The sequence below is a fragment of the Ursus arctos genome, unplaced genomic scaffold, assembly GCF_023065955.2.
Source record: "Ursus arctos isolate Adak ecotype North America unplaced genomic scaffold, UrsArc2.0 scaffold_24, whole genome shotgun sequence".
NCBI lineage: Eukaryota > Metazoa > Chordata > Mammalia > Carnivora > Ursidae > Ursus > Ursus arctos.
The window spans coordinates 31,997,023-32,015,949 of record NW_026622919.1 but is presented as its reverse complement, the minus strand read 5'-3'; the positions used below and the strand labels follow the sequence as shown (position 1 = coordinate 32,015,949).

Here is an 18,927-nt window from a genome sequence, read left to right as displayed (position 1 = left end):
AAACAATCTCTGCTGTGTATTTCATATGATAACTTGCCCCAGATCTTAATTGGTGTTAATTTTGTGTGCTATGTTGTTTATGCTTGAATTTCATACTTAAGAGTGCTTGTTTAAAGTTCTTTTTTGTAATAATGAAATAAAGTGTGAATCCATTACTTTTTTTTATAATCAGTTTTGAGGTATAATTTGCATACAATAAAACTTACCAATTTTAGTTGTCCAATTTGATGAGTTTTGACAAATGTGGACAAATCATGTAACCGCGACCACGGACGTGGCATACAACATTTTTATCACTTAATATTCCATTATGACTCTTTGCAGTCAGCCTCCTCTTCCCAAGCTCCCTGACAATCATTGATCTCTGGGTTTGCCATTTCTAGAAGTTCACATAAATGGAATCATTTATCGTTTGAAGTTTTTTGTCCCTCACTTTTTGCACTTAGCACAATGCTTTTGAGATTCATCCGCATTGTTGTACATATTAGTAGTTGGACAATTTTTTTTGCCGAGTAGTATTTCATTGGTATAGACCGTCACAAACTATTTATCCATTTGCCAGATTGTGAACTTTGGGTTGTTTCCAGGTTTTGCTTATTATGAATAAAGTTGTTATAAGCATTGTAGTGTAAGTCTTTGTTTGGATATAATGTTTTTATTTCTCTTGGGTAGCATGATAAAAATGTATGCTTCATCTCATTAAAAAACCACTGAAATATTTACCAAAGCTATGAGTTAGGGTTCCAGTTTTTCTAAATCTTTACCAACATTTGGTATCTTGGTATTGTCAGCCTGCTTTTTTTTTTTTTTTAAGGATTTATTTATTTTAGAGAGAGAGCAAGCACCAGCGGGAGGGGCAGAGGGAGAGAGAGAATCCCAAGCAGACTACACACAAAGCACAGAGCCCGATGTGGGGCTCAATCCCATGAGATCATGACCTGAGCCAAAACCAAGAGTCATTCAACCTGTCAGTCTTCTTTATTTTAGCTATTCAAATAGTTGTATAGTGGTATCTGCTTATAGTTTGAATTTGCATTTCCTTAATGGCTAATGATATTAAATATCTTTTCATGTGCTTATTTGCAGCTGGAATATCTTCTTTAGTGAATATCTGTTGAAATCTTTTGCCTGTTTTCAAATTGAGATATTTGTCTTTTTTTTTTTAAGATTTTATTTATTTAATTAAGAGAGAGAGAGAGCACCCATGTATGAGCAGCGGGGAGGGACAAAAGCAGGTTCTCTTATGCACAGGCAGATGGATGCGGGGCTGGATCCCAGAACCTTGGGGTCATGACCTGAACCGAAGGTAGCTGCTTAACTGACTGAGCCACCCAGGCACCTCCGAGATGTCTTTTTTAACTATTACAAGAGTCCTTTAATTTTTCTGTTACTTGCCCTGTCACATAAAAAATTTCAATGAAGTCCAGTTTATACATCTATTCTGCTATGGATTATGCTTTTTGTGTTCTATCTTGGAAGTCTTTGCCTAACTCGAGGTCACAAGTGTTTTATTCTAGAAGATTTATAGTTTTAGTTTTTACATTTATTTTATTTTATTTTTAGAGATTTATTTATTTATTTAGAGAGGGAGAGAGAGTGTGCATGAGTAGGGGGAGGGGAGAAGGGTGAGGGGAAGCAGACTTCCTGCTGAATGTGGAACCTGACATGGAACTTGATCCCAGGACCCCAAGATCCTGACCTGAGCTGAAACCAAGAGTTGGGCCCTTAACCGACTGAGCCACCCAGGTGCCCCAGATTTTACATTTAGATCTCCGTTCATTTAGAGTTAATTTTTGTATGTGGTATAAAGTGAGAGTAGAAGGTCTTTTCATTTATTTATTTGTTTTGCATATGGATATTCCTCTGTTCTAGTACCATTTGTTGAAAAGACTATCAGATCCCTGTTGAATTACCCTAGCTCCTTTGGAACAAATCAGTTGAATGTGAATGTATGGGCTGGTTTATTTATTTATTTAAAGATATTATTTATTTGTTTATTTATTTATTTGAGAGAAAAAGCGTGTGGGTGCACGTGTGAGTGAGTGGAGGGGTAGAGGGAGGGGGAGAGAGAGAATCTCAAGCACACACTGTGCTGACAACCCTGACATGACCTGAGCCAAAATCAAGAGTCAGTCACTGAACTGACTGAGCCACCCGGGCACCCTGGTCTATTTATTTTTGTACTCTGTTTTGTTCCATTATGTCATATCATACTGTCATAGTTGCTATAACCTTATAGTAAGTCTTTCTTTTGTTTTGTTTTGTTTTTGTTTCAGAGGTAGATTTTAGTGATTCATCAGTTGCATATAACACCCAGTGTCCATTACACGAAGTGCCCTCCTTAATGCCCATCACCCAGTTACCCCATCCCCCTACCCACCACCCCTCCAGCAACCCTCGGTTTGTTTCCTATAGTTAGGTCTCTAATGGTTTGTCTCTGTAGAGTAAGTCTTGAAATCATCTAGTGTAAGACCTCAAACTTTGCTCTTGTTTTCTAAAACTTTTAAATTATTTTGCATTTCCAAATAAGCTTTTTTTGGAATTTCTTCCAAAAAAAAAAAAAGCCTGCTGGGATTTTGGTTGGGATCATGTTGCATGTAGAGAACAATTTAGGGAGAATCGATAGTTTAGCAGTAATGAGTTTTCTGATGCTTGAATGTTATCTCTGTATTTATTAAGTCTTTTAAAATTTCTCTCAACAGTGTTTTGTAGTTTTCAGTGTATAGGTCTTGTTTATAAATTTTTCATAACCTGCTTAGTGTGATTTCTACTACTGCTCTGTATCTTAAAATTAGAGCAAGAACTGTTATAACATGTATTCTGAATAAATTTCAGAAATTTCAGGAAAAAAGTAAGCTATTTGTTAAGCAAATGTATTTAAAAGCCAGAAGAATGGGTACCAGAGGGAAGAAAGATACCTGAGATATGAGGCATAGACTCAAGGACATCATTTGGTAGGGAATGAAGGACATGACTGCTTCTAAGAAAACCATTTTATTCCCAAATTTTATATATTTAAAATCTGAGTTATCTCTCTTGGCCTAAAGTGTGGCTGTTTTTCTCTTCTTTGGCTTTTAATTTCCTACCATTCTCTGGTTGGCAGTTCAAGCACTGGGTAGGTTTTTGTGTTTTTTAATCAGGTAGGACATTACATGGCGAGGGACTGAAGGAAGAAAACTGCTTAATTTGAGGACCTCATTTCTTTTCTCTAAAGAAGTGAATTGAGGGGTACCTGGCTGGCTCAGTCAGTAGAGCATGTGACTATTGATCCTAGGGTCTTGAGTTCAAGTCCACATTGGACATGGAGCCTACTTAAGAAAAAAAGTGAATTGATAACAATGTAATACATTTCCTTTTAGATATATCATTGAATTTTCTTTCTATCTGAGAGCTTGTACAACCATTACGTTTTCTGGGTAAAAGATTATATACTAGTAAAATAAGAATAAAAAAATTTACCAGATGGTGAGGAGAAGGAAGGTTTCTTTAGCCTTGAACTGTATTTTGATGTGAACACGTCTTCAATCTCAATAGTAGGGTGTGAAAGACCATGTATATCAATTCATTTAAAACCAACTGAGAAATTTTCTTCTTCCTTGGAGCAAAGTAAAAGTTTTGAAACAAATAAAAAATATCTTACCTTTGTTACCCAAATATAGTACAGAGTTTCAATATTGAGAATATCTCTGATAAATAAAATTTATTCTCAAGTAGACTTCAAAAGGTTATACTTCTAATTTGTCTCAATATATAACATTTTAAAAGTTCAAATAAGTCAATCTTTGATTCTTTGATTCAGTGTTTTTCTCATTTTATAAATGTGGAAATAATCTCAGTTTTTGCTAAAATTTTCATGTAGTGACAGTGATTGTAAAATACATTTAACTCCTTAGAACAATTTATTTTTGTTAGGAAATATGAGAGTTGTATAACTTTTGTAAATGCCGCCTTTCCCCACTCAATCTGCTTAATTGTAAATGACAGTAGTTCATACTTTTTTTAGTAAATGTTACTGGGTGGGCTAGTACTAGAGGAATAAATAAATAAATAGATAAATAAATAAATAAATAAATAAATAAATAAGGAGAGGACAGTATCTGTCTTTTCTGTACCCAGCAATATGCTTAGCATTTGGGTTTCAAAAGCAATCACACTTTTTGAATGATAAAAAAGCAGACCATCTCTTAGTACTTACTGTACTTCCCATTTTTTCCCCTGCTCGATCTAGGAGTACAGATGTTAAGATTATTTGGCAATCTTTGCTACCTTGTCATTGACACTAAGACAGAATCGACATTTCACTTGGCCTAGAGTCAGCTTGGGTTTCCCTTTCCCTCTCCCTCTGCCTCCCCACTCGTGCTCTCTCTTTCTCTCTCTAAAATAAATAAATAAATCTTAAAAAGAAGAAAAGAATATCTACTATTCAGAGGTTGAAAGTAGTTGAAATTGAGTGACCTCACATCATTAATCTTCTATCCTTTTCAGTATATATGTAAGAATTGCTGCCAAACATGTACTTGTTCAAGGTTATACTAAGTTTTTGTTTCAAATATGTCCACTATTTTGTGTTCTGTAATTTGGGAATGAAGATGTTTTATCATATTGATGACATTTTCTAACTTTATAATTTTAAGATGATTTATCAGGAGTATTTTATATACACATACTATACAATATTATAATCTATCACACAATATTTTTCTCTGTATATTAACACAATATAATATTTGAACTGTGCTGTTTGCCAGGTACTATTCGAGATCAGTTTTTTTAAAAAATAGCCTGGCATATTTGGGACAGTGAAATTCAGTGTGGCTTGAGGTGTAAAATGTGAAGCATCTGTGGGGAGCATGTTAATGTCATCTTGTGAAGGATTATACTAAGAGTTGGAATTAATTCTACAGGCATTGGGAAACCCCAATGATCTTTTAAAAAAATTTTTTTAATAAAGATTTTATTTCTAAGTAATCTCTGTACCCCACATGGGGCTTGAACCTACAACCCTGAGTTGAAAAGTCACATGCCCCACTGACTGAGCCAGCCAGGTGCCCCAACCCCAATGATCTTTAAGTGAAGAGTGACTTAGTAACAGAATGCACTTACACTTAAAAAATTTGCTTTAAATAGTTATTATACATGTAATTTAATTAGAAGACAGATGAAAGAAAACCCCTCCAATTCTATAAGTATTATGTCTATGTTGTATAGTTTAGATTTTTTTTTTTTTTGCAGGTATATCTTTAAGTATTTTTCCTTTTTTTTTTAAGATTTATTTATTTATTTTAGAGAAAGAGGGAGAGTGAGAGAGAGTCTCAAGCAGACTTTGTGCTGTGCGCAGAGCCTGGTATGGGGCTCCATCCCATGGCACCAGGATCATGACCTGAGCCAAAACCAAGAGTGGGATGCTTAACTGACTGGACCACCTAGGCGCATGTATTTTTTCTAAACCAGGTTTGTTCCCAGTATATTATGAAAATCTCTCCCGGTAGTCCATTATGTGTCCATAGCACAATTAACATAAATAACCTAAGATGTGGAAAGCTTTAAAAAAGTTAGACTACATTCAACTGATAAAACCAATCTTTTACAGGCAGGGGCTTGCTTATGTATACTACTCTAATAATTGTTTCATAAAAGCCTGCAGATTAGGAACTGATGAACTTGAAGCTTCTGCTCACTTTCTTCTGCTTTGATGTTGCTATTTGCTGGAAATAACGTGCAACCTGGTGCATGTGCATGTTAGTACTTATCTGTTCCAGACATGCATTGACATGTGTTCTGTCTGGAAGAGACTAGATAATAGTTCTACCCTCCAGTAGAAATACACAAAAAATAATTGTGATTGTGTATACATTTGGGGTGGCCCTCAACTTGTTGGGAACTTTATTGCTTGCTTTTTTTTTTTTTTTTTTTAATATTTCTTAAAACAGGCTTTAGAGGGTGGTTGGGTTCCCAGATTGTTCTTCAAAGGAATGAATGTTCTTTCATCAGTTCCTTTTTGTCATTGAGCATTAGGCTGTATATTAAAAACGAGGGGATACAAAAAGGAAGACAGGGCTCTTGCCAGCAAAACATTTGAAATCAAGTGGTGACAACTGTCAAGCAGACAAACGATTATAATATAATAAATGAAATGGTAAGCTAGAGCCATGAACAAAATAAAATGAGAGTAGATAAAGGTGTTTCTAAATTTGCATTGGAGAGAAGGGAATGTAAAGAAAGGGGTATGTTCGTTAAGTATTAGTTTCTTTGGTTGATAATATTGCTAACCTAGATCTGAAGTATTAAGATGCCCAGTTCTCCCTTAAAACAGTGTTTCTATGGAAAATGTATTTCTAAGCCTAGCTACTGAGTCTAGAGTGTACTTCTACCAACTTCTCTCATCATAGACAAGACTGCCATATTTCTTCATTTTCTTGTGGTTTGATGCTGTTGAGGCAAACTCGCTTACATAAGGATGTGTTTGCTTTTTTAGAGCACTGGTTCTTTATTATTGTGGCAGTAAGAATCTATAGGTTGTTTAGATTATTGTGGAACATAATTGTGGCAGTAAGAATCTATAGGTTGTTTGTAAAAAGGAAGTATTTTAAAGTTGCTGTGTAGTCTTTTCTCCTTGCTTTCAAATAGTTGAGTGGTATAAAGTGTTAAGCTGATTAAAATAAAAACTAGTATAATGGACACAATATTATATGTTTATGTAATATGTAGCATACTTTAAAACTCAAAATTATTTCCTAAACTATTCCTTTTCCTGTTTATATAGTATCTTCCTTATAGTCCAGTCTGTTTCCAAGGATGACCAATTGGCAGAATGTAATTTGGCTCTTTGGGTGGCTTTAATGTTGATTTCAATGGACTTTCCCAGATAAATTGCATATTTTATTTATCACTTGTAAGATGGGTATAAAAGTTTCCATTTATTCTTATTACTGATTAGAAGAAAACTGGCTTCTGAACTAGGAATGTCTTGGGTTCAAAAAAATTCACTAGTTTTGGGGTGCCTGGGTGGCTCAGTTGGTTAAGTGTCTGACTCTTGATGGCTCAGGTCTTGGCAGGGTCATGAGATCAAGCACCACGTTGGGCTTAGCACTGAGCACGGAACCTGCTTAAGATTCTTTCTCCCTCTGCCCCGCCCCACTCTAAAAAAATTGACTAATTTTATTTTAAATATTCTAATGCTCCTAAAAATAAGATAGGTAGCTAAAGTTGTTAATTAAATAACAACCTCACTGTTAACTAGGCTTTAAGAGGCACATTTAAAACTGAGGAGGGCTGTGAATGAAATTTTTCGGCATCAGTTTGCTCCCTTAATCAGACGCTAATGAATTTGGAGACTATAGGCATTGGTCAGCAAATTTCCCACCATGTGACTAAAAATTTTTCTGTTTTTGACCAGATCCTAGAACCCTATCGATATTGTCTCTGCTGTGTAAATAGCTCTGAGTAGTGCAATATTGCTTATAGGGTTTTGGTGTTTGGGAAGAACAATGGGCAGGTTGCAGAAACTATATAGCTAAAACTGAAGCAACAGTCATCTTTGTTTAGGAAGAAAACAAATAGTACAAGTTAATTCTTAATATAAATATTAAAATCTGAAACTCAAATGTCAAGTTTTAATATCTTAGAAGAAGGAAATTTATCTTTTCTAAATTTTAACATTGTGGTAAATTAAACTTGGGTTTATTTGTAGTATTATTAAGTAATAGAATATTAGTGTTGAAAGGGATCTTAGATTCCCAACTCTCTCATGTAGTAGAAGAGACCCAGCGAGATGGAAGACTTACCTAAGGCCACATAGCTTGTTAGTGATACCAGGGCTAGAACTTCTACCGTGTAGCTCAATCCTTTTACTTTCTTTTTTCTGGATCATACTACCAGTTGTGTTCAGAGGGAATTTTTTAATGGACTAACTAGTGATATTAAGATGTAAAACTTAAAAAAAAACCTTTACATTTAACTTTAGCTAAAGTCTTTTACATTCCCCGCCCCCATCTATGTGACTTTTATTGGTGTTAATGTTCTGTATATTATGTATAGACTTTAATTTAACAGCATAAGAAACATAGTTATGAAAACAGAACTAGAGGCAAATACCTAGACTGTTTCATCATTTATAAAATGAAGGGTTCAAACCAGAAAATCTTGCGTGTTTTTCTATTTTTCAACATTGCATTGGTATCCTTTTATCTTTTTTTGTTCCCTGCTTATTCCCAAGCCCACTAACTTCACTAATAAATACTTTCCCTGTGTATTATCATGAAATGTTCTGTTCAGTTCTTCATGGAGGATTACATTCTACTCTCAAGCTGTTTTTCCTGTCTTTGTTTTTTTTTAAATTTTTAATTGTGATAAAATATATATAACACAATTTACCATTTTAAGTTTACAATTTAGTGGTATTAAGTACATTCACATTCTTGTACAACCACAACCACCACCCATTTCCAGAACTTCTTCATCTTTCCAAACTCAAACTCTGGACCCATTAAATGATAAATCCCCATTCCCTCCTCCCCTTGTTTTCGAAAGTCTGTTTAGAATTCAATTTATCTTCTGAAATATTTTTCAGATATTTATTTTCAGATATTTAAATATTTAAATATTTTCTGATATTTAAATCTGAAATATTTTCAGATATTTAAATATTTAAAAATGTTGGCACATTACTTAAGGGGGATGGGAATTTTAAAAAATCTTTTGAAAGCAGAAGTAAGTATATATATAAATGGAGCTAGGGGGAGGAGGAGGTGCGAAATCCTGAATTTTAGCATTTGCCAATTTCCCTGGTGTAAATATTCCCACCCTGGCCAATTGCAAGCTACCAGCATGATGTCATTGAAAGAGTTGGGAAGACATGCACAGTAGCACATGATACAGTAGTTTCACTATATACATATGATAGATCTCAAGAGTGTATATAATAGTAAAATATAGTAAAATCACTAGGAAGTTATAATTTTTGAGTATATATTTGTTTTTAATAATTTGTTTACTGGTAAATTTATGTAATTTAATTTTTAGTTGTGCCTGTGTTTAACAATTGGTTTAAAACATATTTGAAAATATAGCTGACTCCATCCTATCATTGATTGGAAGCACACTCTTTGGTATCTCATTAAAATATAACTTACTTAAAAGCAGGAACCACTTATTATTGATACTATTTAATGATTTTAATACATTGTGGACCTCCAGGTATTACAGGAAGCCATAGCTAAAACAGCTCTCTTGAAAAGAAGACATTATTAAATGGTCTTTGGGAATATGGGATTCCCAAAGACTTTAAGCAGTTAGACTTTAAGCAGAACTAAAATATCAAGTTAAAAAACACACATAGGGGGTGCCTGGGTGGCACGGTCGGTTGGGTGTCTGCCTTCTGGTCAGGTTCTGGGATTGAGCCAGGTCCCTGTTCCTTGGGGAATCTGCTTCTCCCTCTTTGTCTCCCCCCCCCCCCCCAGCTATTGCTTGCTCTCTCTCTCTCAAATAAATAAATAAATAAATAAAATCTTTAAACATGCACACACACACACAAACACACACACACAGAGGTTTAAGAATTTGTTTCATAAATAAGTTAAGGGCTCCTAGAACAGAGATTCTGTTTGTTTGTTTTTTGAATTCCAGTGTAGTTAACATACAGGTTTGTATTACTTTCAGGTGTAAAATATAGTGATTCATCAGTTCCGTGTTTTACTCAGTGCTCTTCAGGATAAAAGTGTACTCTTAATACCCTTCACCTATTTCACCCATCCCCCTCACTCCCCTCTGGTAACCATCTGTTTGCTCTCTATAATTGAGGATGTTTTTTGGTTTCTCTCTCTCTCTTTTTTCCCTTTGTTCATTTATTTTGTTTCTTAAATTCCACATACAAGTGAAATCATATGGTATTTGTCTTTCTCTCACTGGCTTATTTCACTTAGCATTATACTCTAGCTCTGTCCATGTTGATGGAAGTGGCAAGATTTCATTCTTTTTTATGGCCAAATAATATTCCATTCTTTTATATATAAAAGATTTTATTTATTTATTTGAGAGAGAAAACATAAGCAGGGGGGAGGGGCAGCCGGAGAGGGAGAAGCAGACTCCCTGCTGAGCAGGGAGCCTGATGCGGGGCTTGATCCCAGGACTTTGGGATCATGACCTGAGCCAAAGGCAGACCCTTAACTGACTGAGCCACCCAGATGCCCCTATTCTGCCCGTTAAAAAAAAATTTTTTTTAAAGATTTATTTATTTTAGGGTGGGAGGGAGGGGCAGAGGGAGAAGGAAAGAGAATTCAGCAGACTACCTGCTGAGTGTGGAGCTCAAGGCACGGGGGTGGGGGGTGGAGGAGTGGGGAGGTGGTGGTGGCGGTGGTGGTGTGTGTGTGATCCCATGACCCTGAGATCATGTCGCAATAAAGAGTCAGATGCTCAACTGACTGAGCCTCCCAGGTGCCCTGAACACGCAACTCTTTATCTCACTGTTGAATTTGAGCCCCACATAGGCTGCAGAAATTACTTAAAAATAAAATCTTTTTTTTTTTTTAAAGATTTTATTTATTTATTTATTTGACAGAGAGAGACAGCCAGCGAGAGAGGGAACACAAGCAGGGGAAGTGGGAGAGGAAGAAGCAGGCTCCCAGCAGAGGAGCCTGATGTGGGGCTCGATCCCAGGACTCCAGGATCACGCCCTGAGCCGAAGGCAGACACTTAACGACTGAGCTACCCAGGCGCCCCAAAAATAAAATCTTTTTAAAAACTTATGCTTTAGACTGTTAAATAACGTCTCGAATTATATAAAAAGCTGTGGAATTGCAGTCTTTTTCAATAATTAAACAATTCAAGTCTTGAATGCATAGTCTTTGTTTAATAATTTGATTTGCCCTCTCCCTTGTCCCTTTCCCCATACTCTCCATCCAAATGTTAATATAGGTTTCTATGCCATTTTTATGTAAAGGCAGTGTTAATCCCTGAGCGTATTCCAACATGGGAAATTATGCCAACAGGAATTTTCTTTCTTTTAATTTTTTTACTTAAAATTTTTTTTCTTTTAAGTAGGCTCCATGCCCAATGTGGGGCTTGAACTCAGGACCCTTGAGATCAAGAGTCGCATGCTCCACTGACTGAGCCAGTCCAGTGCCCCAGGAATTTTCTTTATATATGTACACATACATATGTAGTAATTATTTTTTTAATTTTTAATTTTTAAAAAATATTTTATTTATTTATTTGACAGAGAGAGACAGCGAGAGAGAGAACACAAGCAAGGGGATTGTGAGAGGGAGAAGCAGGCTTCCTGTTGAGCAGGGAGCCTGATGCAGGGCTGGATCCCAGAACCCTGGGATCATGACCTGAGCTGAAGGCAGACACTTAATGGCTGAGCCACCCATGCGCCCCTTAATTTTTAATTTTTTAGAGATTTTATTTATTTGAGAGAGAGATCACGAGGAGGGGGGAAGGGTAGAGGCAGAAGCATTCTGAGCAGGGAGTCCAACTTGGGGCTTGATCCCAGGAACCTGGGATCATGACCTGAGTGGAAGTCAGACACTTAACTGACTGAGCCACTCAGGTACCCCCATATGTAGTAATTATTAGTCTGCTTAATGAAGTCTAATTATTGGATAATTTAATCATAGCATCTAATCTAACAATTACATGAGCAAACGAAAAGCCTTCATTTTTGAAAAACATTTTTAAAAGAAGATTTTATTTATTTATTTTATTTTTAGGCGGGGGGTGCAGAGGGAGAGGGAGAGAATCCATGCCGAGTTCAGAGCCCCACTCAGGGCTGGATTCCACAACCCTGAGATCATGACCTGAGCCGAAACCAAGAGTTGAACACTCAACACCAGGTGCCCTTTTCTGAAAAACATTTTATTTTATTTATTTATTTTTTTTTTAAAAAGATTTTATTTATTTATTCGACAGAGATAGAGACAGCCAGTGAGAGAGGGAACACAAGCAGGGGGAGTGGGAGAGGAAGAAGCAGGCTCATAGCAGAGGAGCCCGATGTGGGGCTCGATCCCACAACGTCGGGATCACGCCCTGAGCCGAAGGTAGACGCCCAACCGCTGTGCCACCCAGGCGCCCCTTGAAAAACATTTTAAGTACCATTTTGTTTTGTTTTGTTTTGTTTTTAAGTACTGTTTTTAATTAAGAACTTCTATATTTGTTTTTCTGGTTCACAGCAACTCTCTGCTGTTAGAGATGCAAATCAGATACAGATTCTTAGAAAAAATTAAAAATAAAAACTGACTTTCTCTTTTTCTTCAGTTTCTATTCCAAAAGTATTTCGTTATAAAGATAGAATTTTGGTAATCACAAAGCATTCCGTTCTAATTTAGGCCAGTAATGAGAGAAATTATTGGAGATAGAAGCTTTAGTGTATCTCTAATACTCTGTTCAATTTGACAGCTTCTGACTTCATTTTAACTTCTGAGAGCCATTTTGTTTTACTCTACCCTCCAAAGGAGAACTCTTGGTTTACCTTTTGTATAACGAAAAGTATCTGTATGTCATTTCTCATTAGACCTGGTAACTACTTATAACAGTTTTTGCTGGCTTTTGTTCTTTCCACTAAGGCTTCAAAATTTCAAGAACAAATATTTAGTCCAGAGCCTAAGCCCATGGTAAAGTCTGAACCCTCTCCCCAAAGCAGTCTTCTTGGTTGTCAGCTAGGAATGGGGAGACCATCCCTGAGGAAACCCTGTTTTGCTTTCCATAGTAAACTCAAAGGACCATGGTTGTTTCCCTGATAAATTCAAGGTAACACATGTTTAAGATTATGTAAAAGATGCAGAATTTCCAAAAATTAAGAATACTTTATACCACTTTTAGAGATACACCGCTTTTAACACTTTGATCTATAGCCTTTCCTACTTTTCTGTATGTATGCACACACGTATTTTACAGCCTGTGGCAGTTTTTCCCTTTTTTTCTCCCTTTGGGGTTTACTGCAGATCAAGGTCCCATGCTGGGACCTCAGTACACGGGTAATTTAGACTGCTATTCCTGTAGTGTATGTAGCTTTCCACGTATAATTCACGTCTCTTTAAGTTCTCTAATTTTGGTCTGTGTGGGAAATACTTGTAGTTCTTTGTTTAATGGGGTTGCAGATAATGGTAAAATTGCAGGTATCCCTGAAAACAAATTTGTTCTGTGTTTTAGCTTGAACATTTTCTACCAAAGGTAGAAAAACGCTGCCTCACTGATAAGAGTGTCAAGCCTGGGAATTTTGGAAACCATTGTTAGTTCTTGTTTTAATATGTGACCGTGGTTGCTTGGTGTCTTAATTTTAAGAGATGCAAGAGAAGCAACTTTCAAAATATTAACTCGTTTTTAAATTTTTAATAGAGCATGGGTATTACAGATGATGGAGGTTTTATATACTTTTCTATTTCCATATTTCCAAAATTAGTATATTTCACATTATTGAAATACTAAAAAATAAAAGGAAAAAAGAAAGAATAGTTAACAGTATCATGTTTATTAATATGTCTTTTGGTTCACAAAAAAATTATTTGTGCTGATCTTTAGTTCCAGAAAGCTGACTCTGATCTGGATTACATTCAGTACAGGCTGGAATATGAAATCAAGACTAATCATCCTGATACAGAAGGCAAGGTAATCCGCCAAAGAAATCTATTTCTAACAGATTATTTTATTAAAAGATTTTCTGATAGTATTTCTAATAGTAGTATATTATAAGTTAAATTAATAAATACTAAATTTATAGAATCTTAAAATATTTTTGTGTTTGGAAGCTTGGTCACAGCGTAGTAGAGAGATTAAACCCATAGTCAAGGAAATTTGTGGCTACTCTTTAGTTTTTTTAATGCTTAATCAAGAATTATTGAATCCAAGGGTACAAACCACTATGGAAGCCTCTGAAATTCTGAAAGAGAATATAGATATCTGTAGAGGAGTTGTTAAAGAAGAAGGGAGAAACCATGGCAGTCGTGATACTCTGAGGAAGATGATGATATACTATAAATTTGTTATAGGAACTATGATTTTTGCATAAAATTATATGCTTAGTTATTCTAACTTTAGATTGATTAGAAATATTAACTCCATTTATAAAAATTATAACTACATGTACACATGCCCATGGAGATAAAAACAAACAAATTTTTTCAAAAGATTTCTTTATTTGAGAGAGAGCGAGAGAGCTGGGGGAAAGGCAGAGAGAGAGAGAGGGAGAGGAGAGAGATCCTTAAGTAGACTCTCTGCTGAGCATGGAGCCCCATACGGGGCTTGATTCCACAACTCTAAAATCATGACTTGTGTCGAAACCAAGAGTTGGACGTTTGACTGAGCCTCCCAGGCACCCCAACAATTTTTTTTAAAGCAAATAATTGTTAAGCATTGTCTGTTAACATTAATTGACTACTTATGTCATTACTGTTTATCTTTGACAGCAGATAAGAAATATAGTTTTGAGAAACGTTTTATGTACTTAAGAATTATTTTGGATTTGGTAGAAGTACAAATTAAAATAATGTGTTTTTCCCTCCTCATGCCCCTGTAACAACATTGTCTTTTAATTCAAGTATAGTTGATACACAATGTTACATTAGTTTCAGGTGTACAATATAGTGATTGGACAACTCTATACATTACTCTATGCTCACCACAACTGTAGCTACTACCATCTCTCACCATATAACACTATAACAATACCGTAGCAATACAATTGACTGTATTCCCTATGCTGTACATTTCATCCCATGATTTTTTCATTCCATAACTGGAAGCCTATACCATGTACTGCCCTCATCCTTTTTGCTCACCCCCTCATTCCCCTCCCCTGGGCAACTACCAGTTTGTTCTCATTCTGTTTCTGCTTTGTTTGTTCATTTGTTTTGTTTTTTAGATTCTACATATAAGCAAAATCATATGGTATTTATCTTTCTATGTCTGACCTATTTTGTTTGGGCGTAATACCCTCCAGGTCCAGCCCTGTTGTTCCAAATGACAAGCTCTCATTCTTTTCATGGTTGAATAATATTCCATTGTACGTATATACTACATTTCTTTATCCATTCATCTATCGGTGGACACTTAGGTTGCTTCTATATCTTGGCTATTGTAAGTAATGCTATAATAAACATAGGTATGCATACATCTTTTCAAAAAGTGTTTTTGCTTTCTTTTGTGTATGTGTGTGTTTATTTTCTTTGGGTAAATGCCCAGTAGTAGTGGAATTATTGGATCATATGGTATTTCTATTTTCAATTTTTTGAGGAACCTCCATACTGTTTTTGACAGTGGTTGCACCAATTTGCATTTCCACCAGCAGTGCATGAAGGTTCCTTTTTCTCTACTTCCACACCAACACTTGTTATTTCTTGTCTTTTTTTTTTTTTAAGGTTTTATTTATTTATTTGAGAGAGAGTGAGCACAAGTGGGGGTAGGGGCAGAGAGAGAGGGAGAAGCAGACTCTCCTGCTGAACAGGGAACCTGGCCTGAGGCTTGATCTCAGGACTCTGGGATCATGATCTGAGTTGAAGCCAGATGCTTAACTGACTGAGCCACCCAGGTGCCCCTCTTGTCTTTTTGATGCTGGCCAATTTGATAGGTGTAAGGTGTTGTCTTGTTGCAGTTTTGATTTGCATTTCTCTGATAATTAGTGATATTGAGGATTTTTTCATGTGTCTGTTGGCCATTTGTATGTCAGTCTCATGATGCATGAGATCATGACCTGAGCTGAAATCATGAGTTGGATGCTTAACCCACTGAGCCATCCAGGTGCGCCTGGAATTGTTTTCTTTATTTCTCTTTCTGCTGTTTCATTGTAAGTATATAGAAATGCAATAGATTTCTCTCTATTAATTTTGTGTCCTTCAACTTCATTGAATTATTACTTCCAATAGTTTCTTGGTGGAACGTATGTCATTTGCAAATGATATTTTACTTCTTCCAATTTGGATGCCATTTATTTATTTATTTATTTATTTATTTATTTATTTATTGTCTGCTGTGTTTAGGACTTTCAGTACTATGTTGAATAAAAGTGGCAAGTGTGGACATCCTTGTCTTGTTTCTGAGCTTAGAGGAAAAGCTCTCAGTTTTTCACCATTGAGTATGATGTTAGCTGTGGGTTTGTCATATATGCTCTTTATTATGTTGACGTATGTTCCCTCTAAACTCACTTTGTTGAGTTTTTATCATGAATGGATGGTGAATGTTGTAATATACAATATGCTTTTTCTGTAATATTGAGATGATGATATGATTTTTCTCCTTCATTTGGTTAATTTGGTATATCACATTGATTCATTTGCAGATATTGAACCATCCTTGCATCCCTGGAATAAATACTATTTGATTGGTGAATAATCCTTTTAATATACTTTTGAATGTGGTTTTTGATACGTTGTTGAGGATTTTTCCATCTATGTTCTTCAGGGATATTGGCCTGTAGCGTTCATTGTTTTTTGTAGTGTTTTTGTTTGGTTTTGGTATCAAGGTAGATTTTGCCTTGTAGAATGTATTTGGAAGCTTTGCTTCTTCTGTTGTTTGGAATAGTTTGAGGAAAATAGGTATTAACTCTTTAAATGTTTGGTACATTCACCTGTGAATCCATCTGGTCTGGGACTTTGGTGGGAGTTTTTTATTTATTTGTTTTTAAGATTGATTTATTTATTAGAGAGAGAGAATGAGAGCAGAAAGAGAAGGAGAGAGTTTTTTTTTTTTTTAAAGATTTTATGTATTTGAGAGAGAGAGAGTGCCCCCGTGTTGGTTTTTTCTTTTCCCTCATCACTAGCACTATCATTACCCAAGCACATTTTGTATATTCTTATGACCTATCATAAATGATCACCCACTTATAATAAATAAAACCCTAAGGAATTGAAGTGTTACAGGCACAAAATTACATAAAGTGCAGCTGGTTTACAGACACTAACATAATAAAAGAACACAGCGGCTCCTGAGAAGCCAGTCACTCAAACAAAGCAATCTATGTGCACAGTCCTTTTTTCTGTGGTCTGGTGGTTAGTTGTAAAATCTAGTTATCCTGAATTCATCATTGCCATATCAGGTTTATTAGATCCAGTTAATGTCACAACAATATGTTGTATAGTAATTGCCTAATTACCCTATCCTAACTCTTAGCTCTGTGGCTATTTATTCCTTATGCCTTGTTCAACAATTCTTTCTTTTCCTAGATTGGTAGATCATGAAGGATTTGTATACTGGCCACATTTCTTTCCTATGAATTTATTTCTTGTCACATTTTTTTTTTCCTATGAATTTGTATTTGGGGAATTCATCATTCTTCTGATTTATATGTATAGGTCTCTGGGAAGTTCACAACTGAGCTCCATTCTAGATATGTATAAGGTCATTTATATTTGCATAATCTACTATCACCTCACAGTTGATCTTCTCTACCCTCATACCAATTTGCCTCCCAACTTTAAACCTTTATTTTTGTCAAATTAATTTTTGTAAATAGTTTGAAAAGTCACAGAAGTATAAAGCATATAGTTAAAGAGTAACTCCTTGTTTCATACTTTACCACCCCCAATTAGGTCACCACTTTATTTCGGCATCTTCTTGTATTCGCTTCCATATTTCTAAATAGTATGCTTGTGCTGCTATCCTCCCCACCCCCCATCTGAAATTGAATTCCTGGATACTGGGTATTCTAGTTCAAATCCGAGATCTGCATTGTGATTTATGCAAATCAGTTAACCTCTGTCCTTAGTTTCTTTGTCTACAAAATGGGGATATTACTATCTGCTCATAGATATAAAGTAGTAATATATATAATGTATTTAGAACAGTTTGGTCCAGAGTATGCACTATATTTTAGCTGTTGTTATTAAAATAACTTCTTGTTATGGAAGATAAAGATTAAATACTTTACTACCCGTACTTACTGCCATCTTCACAATTTCTTGGTATATCCATATTCAGTCCACCTGGGCTGCTGTAACAAAATACTACAGACTAGGTACCTTATAAACTACAGAAAGTTAATTTCACAGTTCTGGAAGTTGGAAGTCTGTGATCAGGGTGCCAGCATAGATAGGTTAGGGCCCTCTTCTGGGTCACAGACTTTTTGTTGTACGCTCATAGCAGAATGGGATGATCTCTCTGGGGCCTCTTCCATCAGAGTACTTATCTCATTTATGGTGGCTCTGCCCTTATGATGTAATCACCTCCCAAACAACTCATCTCCTAATTATATCACTTTGGAGGTTAGGTTTCAACAAATGGTTTTGACACTGGCTCAGTGAGAAGAGCATATGACTCTTGATCTCAGGATAATGAGTTCAAGCCCCATGTTGGGTGTGGAGATTACTAAAAAAAAGTAAACTTAAAAGAAATAAAAAAAAATGAATTTTGGAGAAATATATTCAGACCATAGCAGTTATTGTGCAAATATTGCTGTGCAATATTGCTTTTATCAGTTTACTATGTTTGCTTTTCCTTTTTTATACAATTTGTTTTTCTGGAGCTAATAATTGTTTTTCTTTTTTTCACTTCAACTTGCTTAGTTTTTCTATGCATGTATCATTATTTCAGTCAGACTTTTTTTTTTTAAGATTGATTTATTTATTCAAGAAGGAGAGTGTGCAAGCCAAGGGAGGGGTAGGAGGAGAGGGGGAGAATCTCAAGCAGACTCCCAGGTGAGCACAGAGCCCAATGTAGGGCTTGATCTCAGGACCCAGATTATTATGACTTGAGCCAAAGTCAAGAGTCGGACGCTCAACTGACTGAGCCACCCAAGGACCCTAACGTCAGACTTTTCTAACAGAACTGTAAAACTCTTGTCAACGTTGTCAGACACATCACATGATCCCTGAGTTTCATTTTCTTTCACATGCCTCCCAGTGCTATGTATCCTGCTCTATAGATCTCCTGTGTGGCTGTGCTTCTGGGATTTCTTTACCATTATTTCAGTAATTCCCTTTGCTTTACTCCTGGTTTGGATCA

The 18,927-nt window shown here is 35.8% G+C and overlaps 1 protein-coding gene across 1 annotated transcript in view; it reads left to right on the top strand.

Annotated features, from left to right (window-relative positions):
- The window catches only part of SKA2 (spindle and kinetochore associated complex subunit 2), a 32,637-nt gene that overhangs the window by 4,449 nt on the left and 9,261 nt on the right, over nt 1–18,927 (top strand). Inside the window, exon 2 of the mRNA XM_026517462.4 lies at nt 13,516–13,602. Coding sequence (XP_026373247.1) covers nt 13,516–13,602 — 87 coding nt within the window. The remainder of the gene's footprint in view (nt 1–13,515; nt 13,603–18,927) is intronic.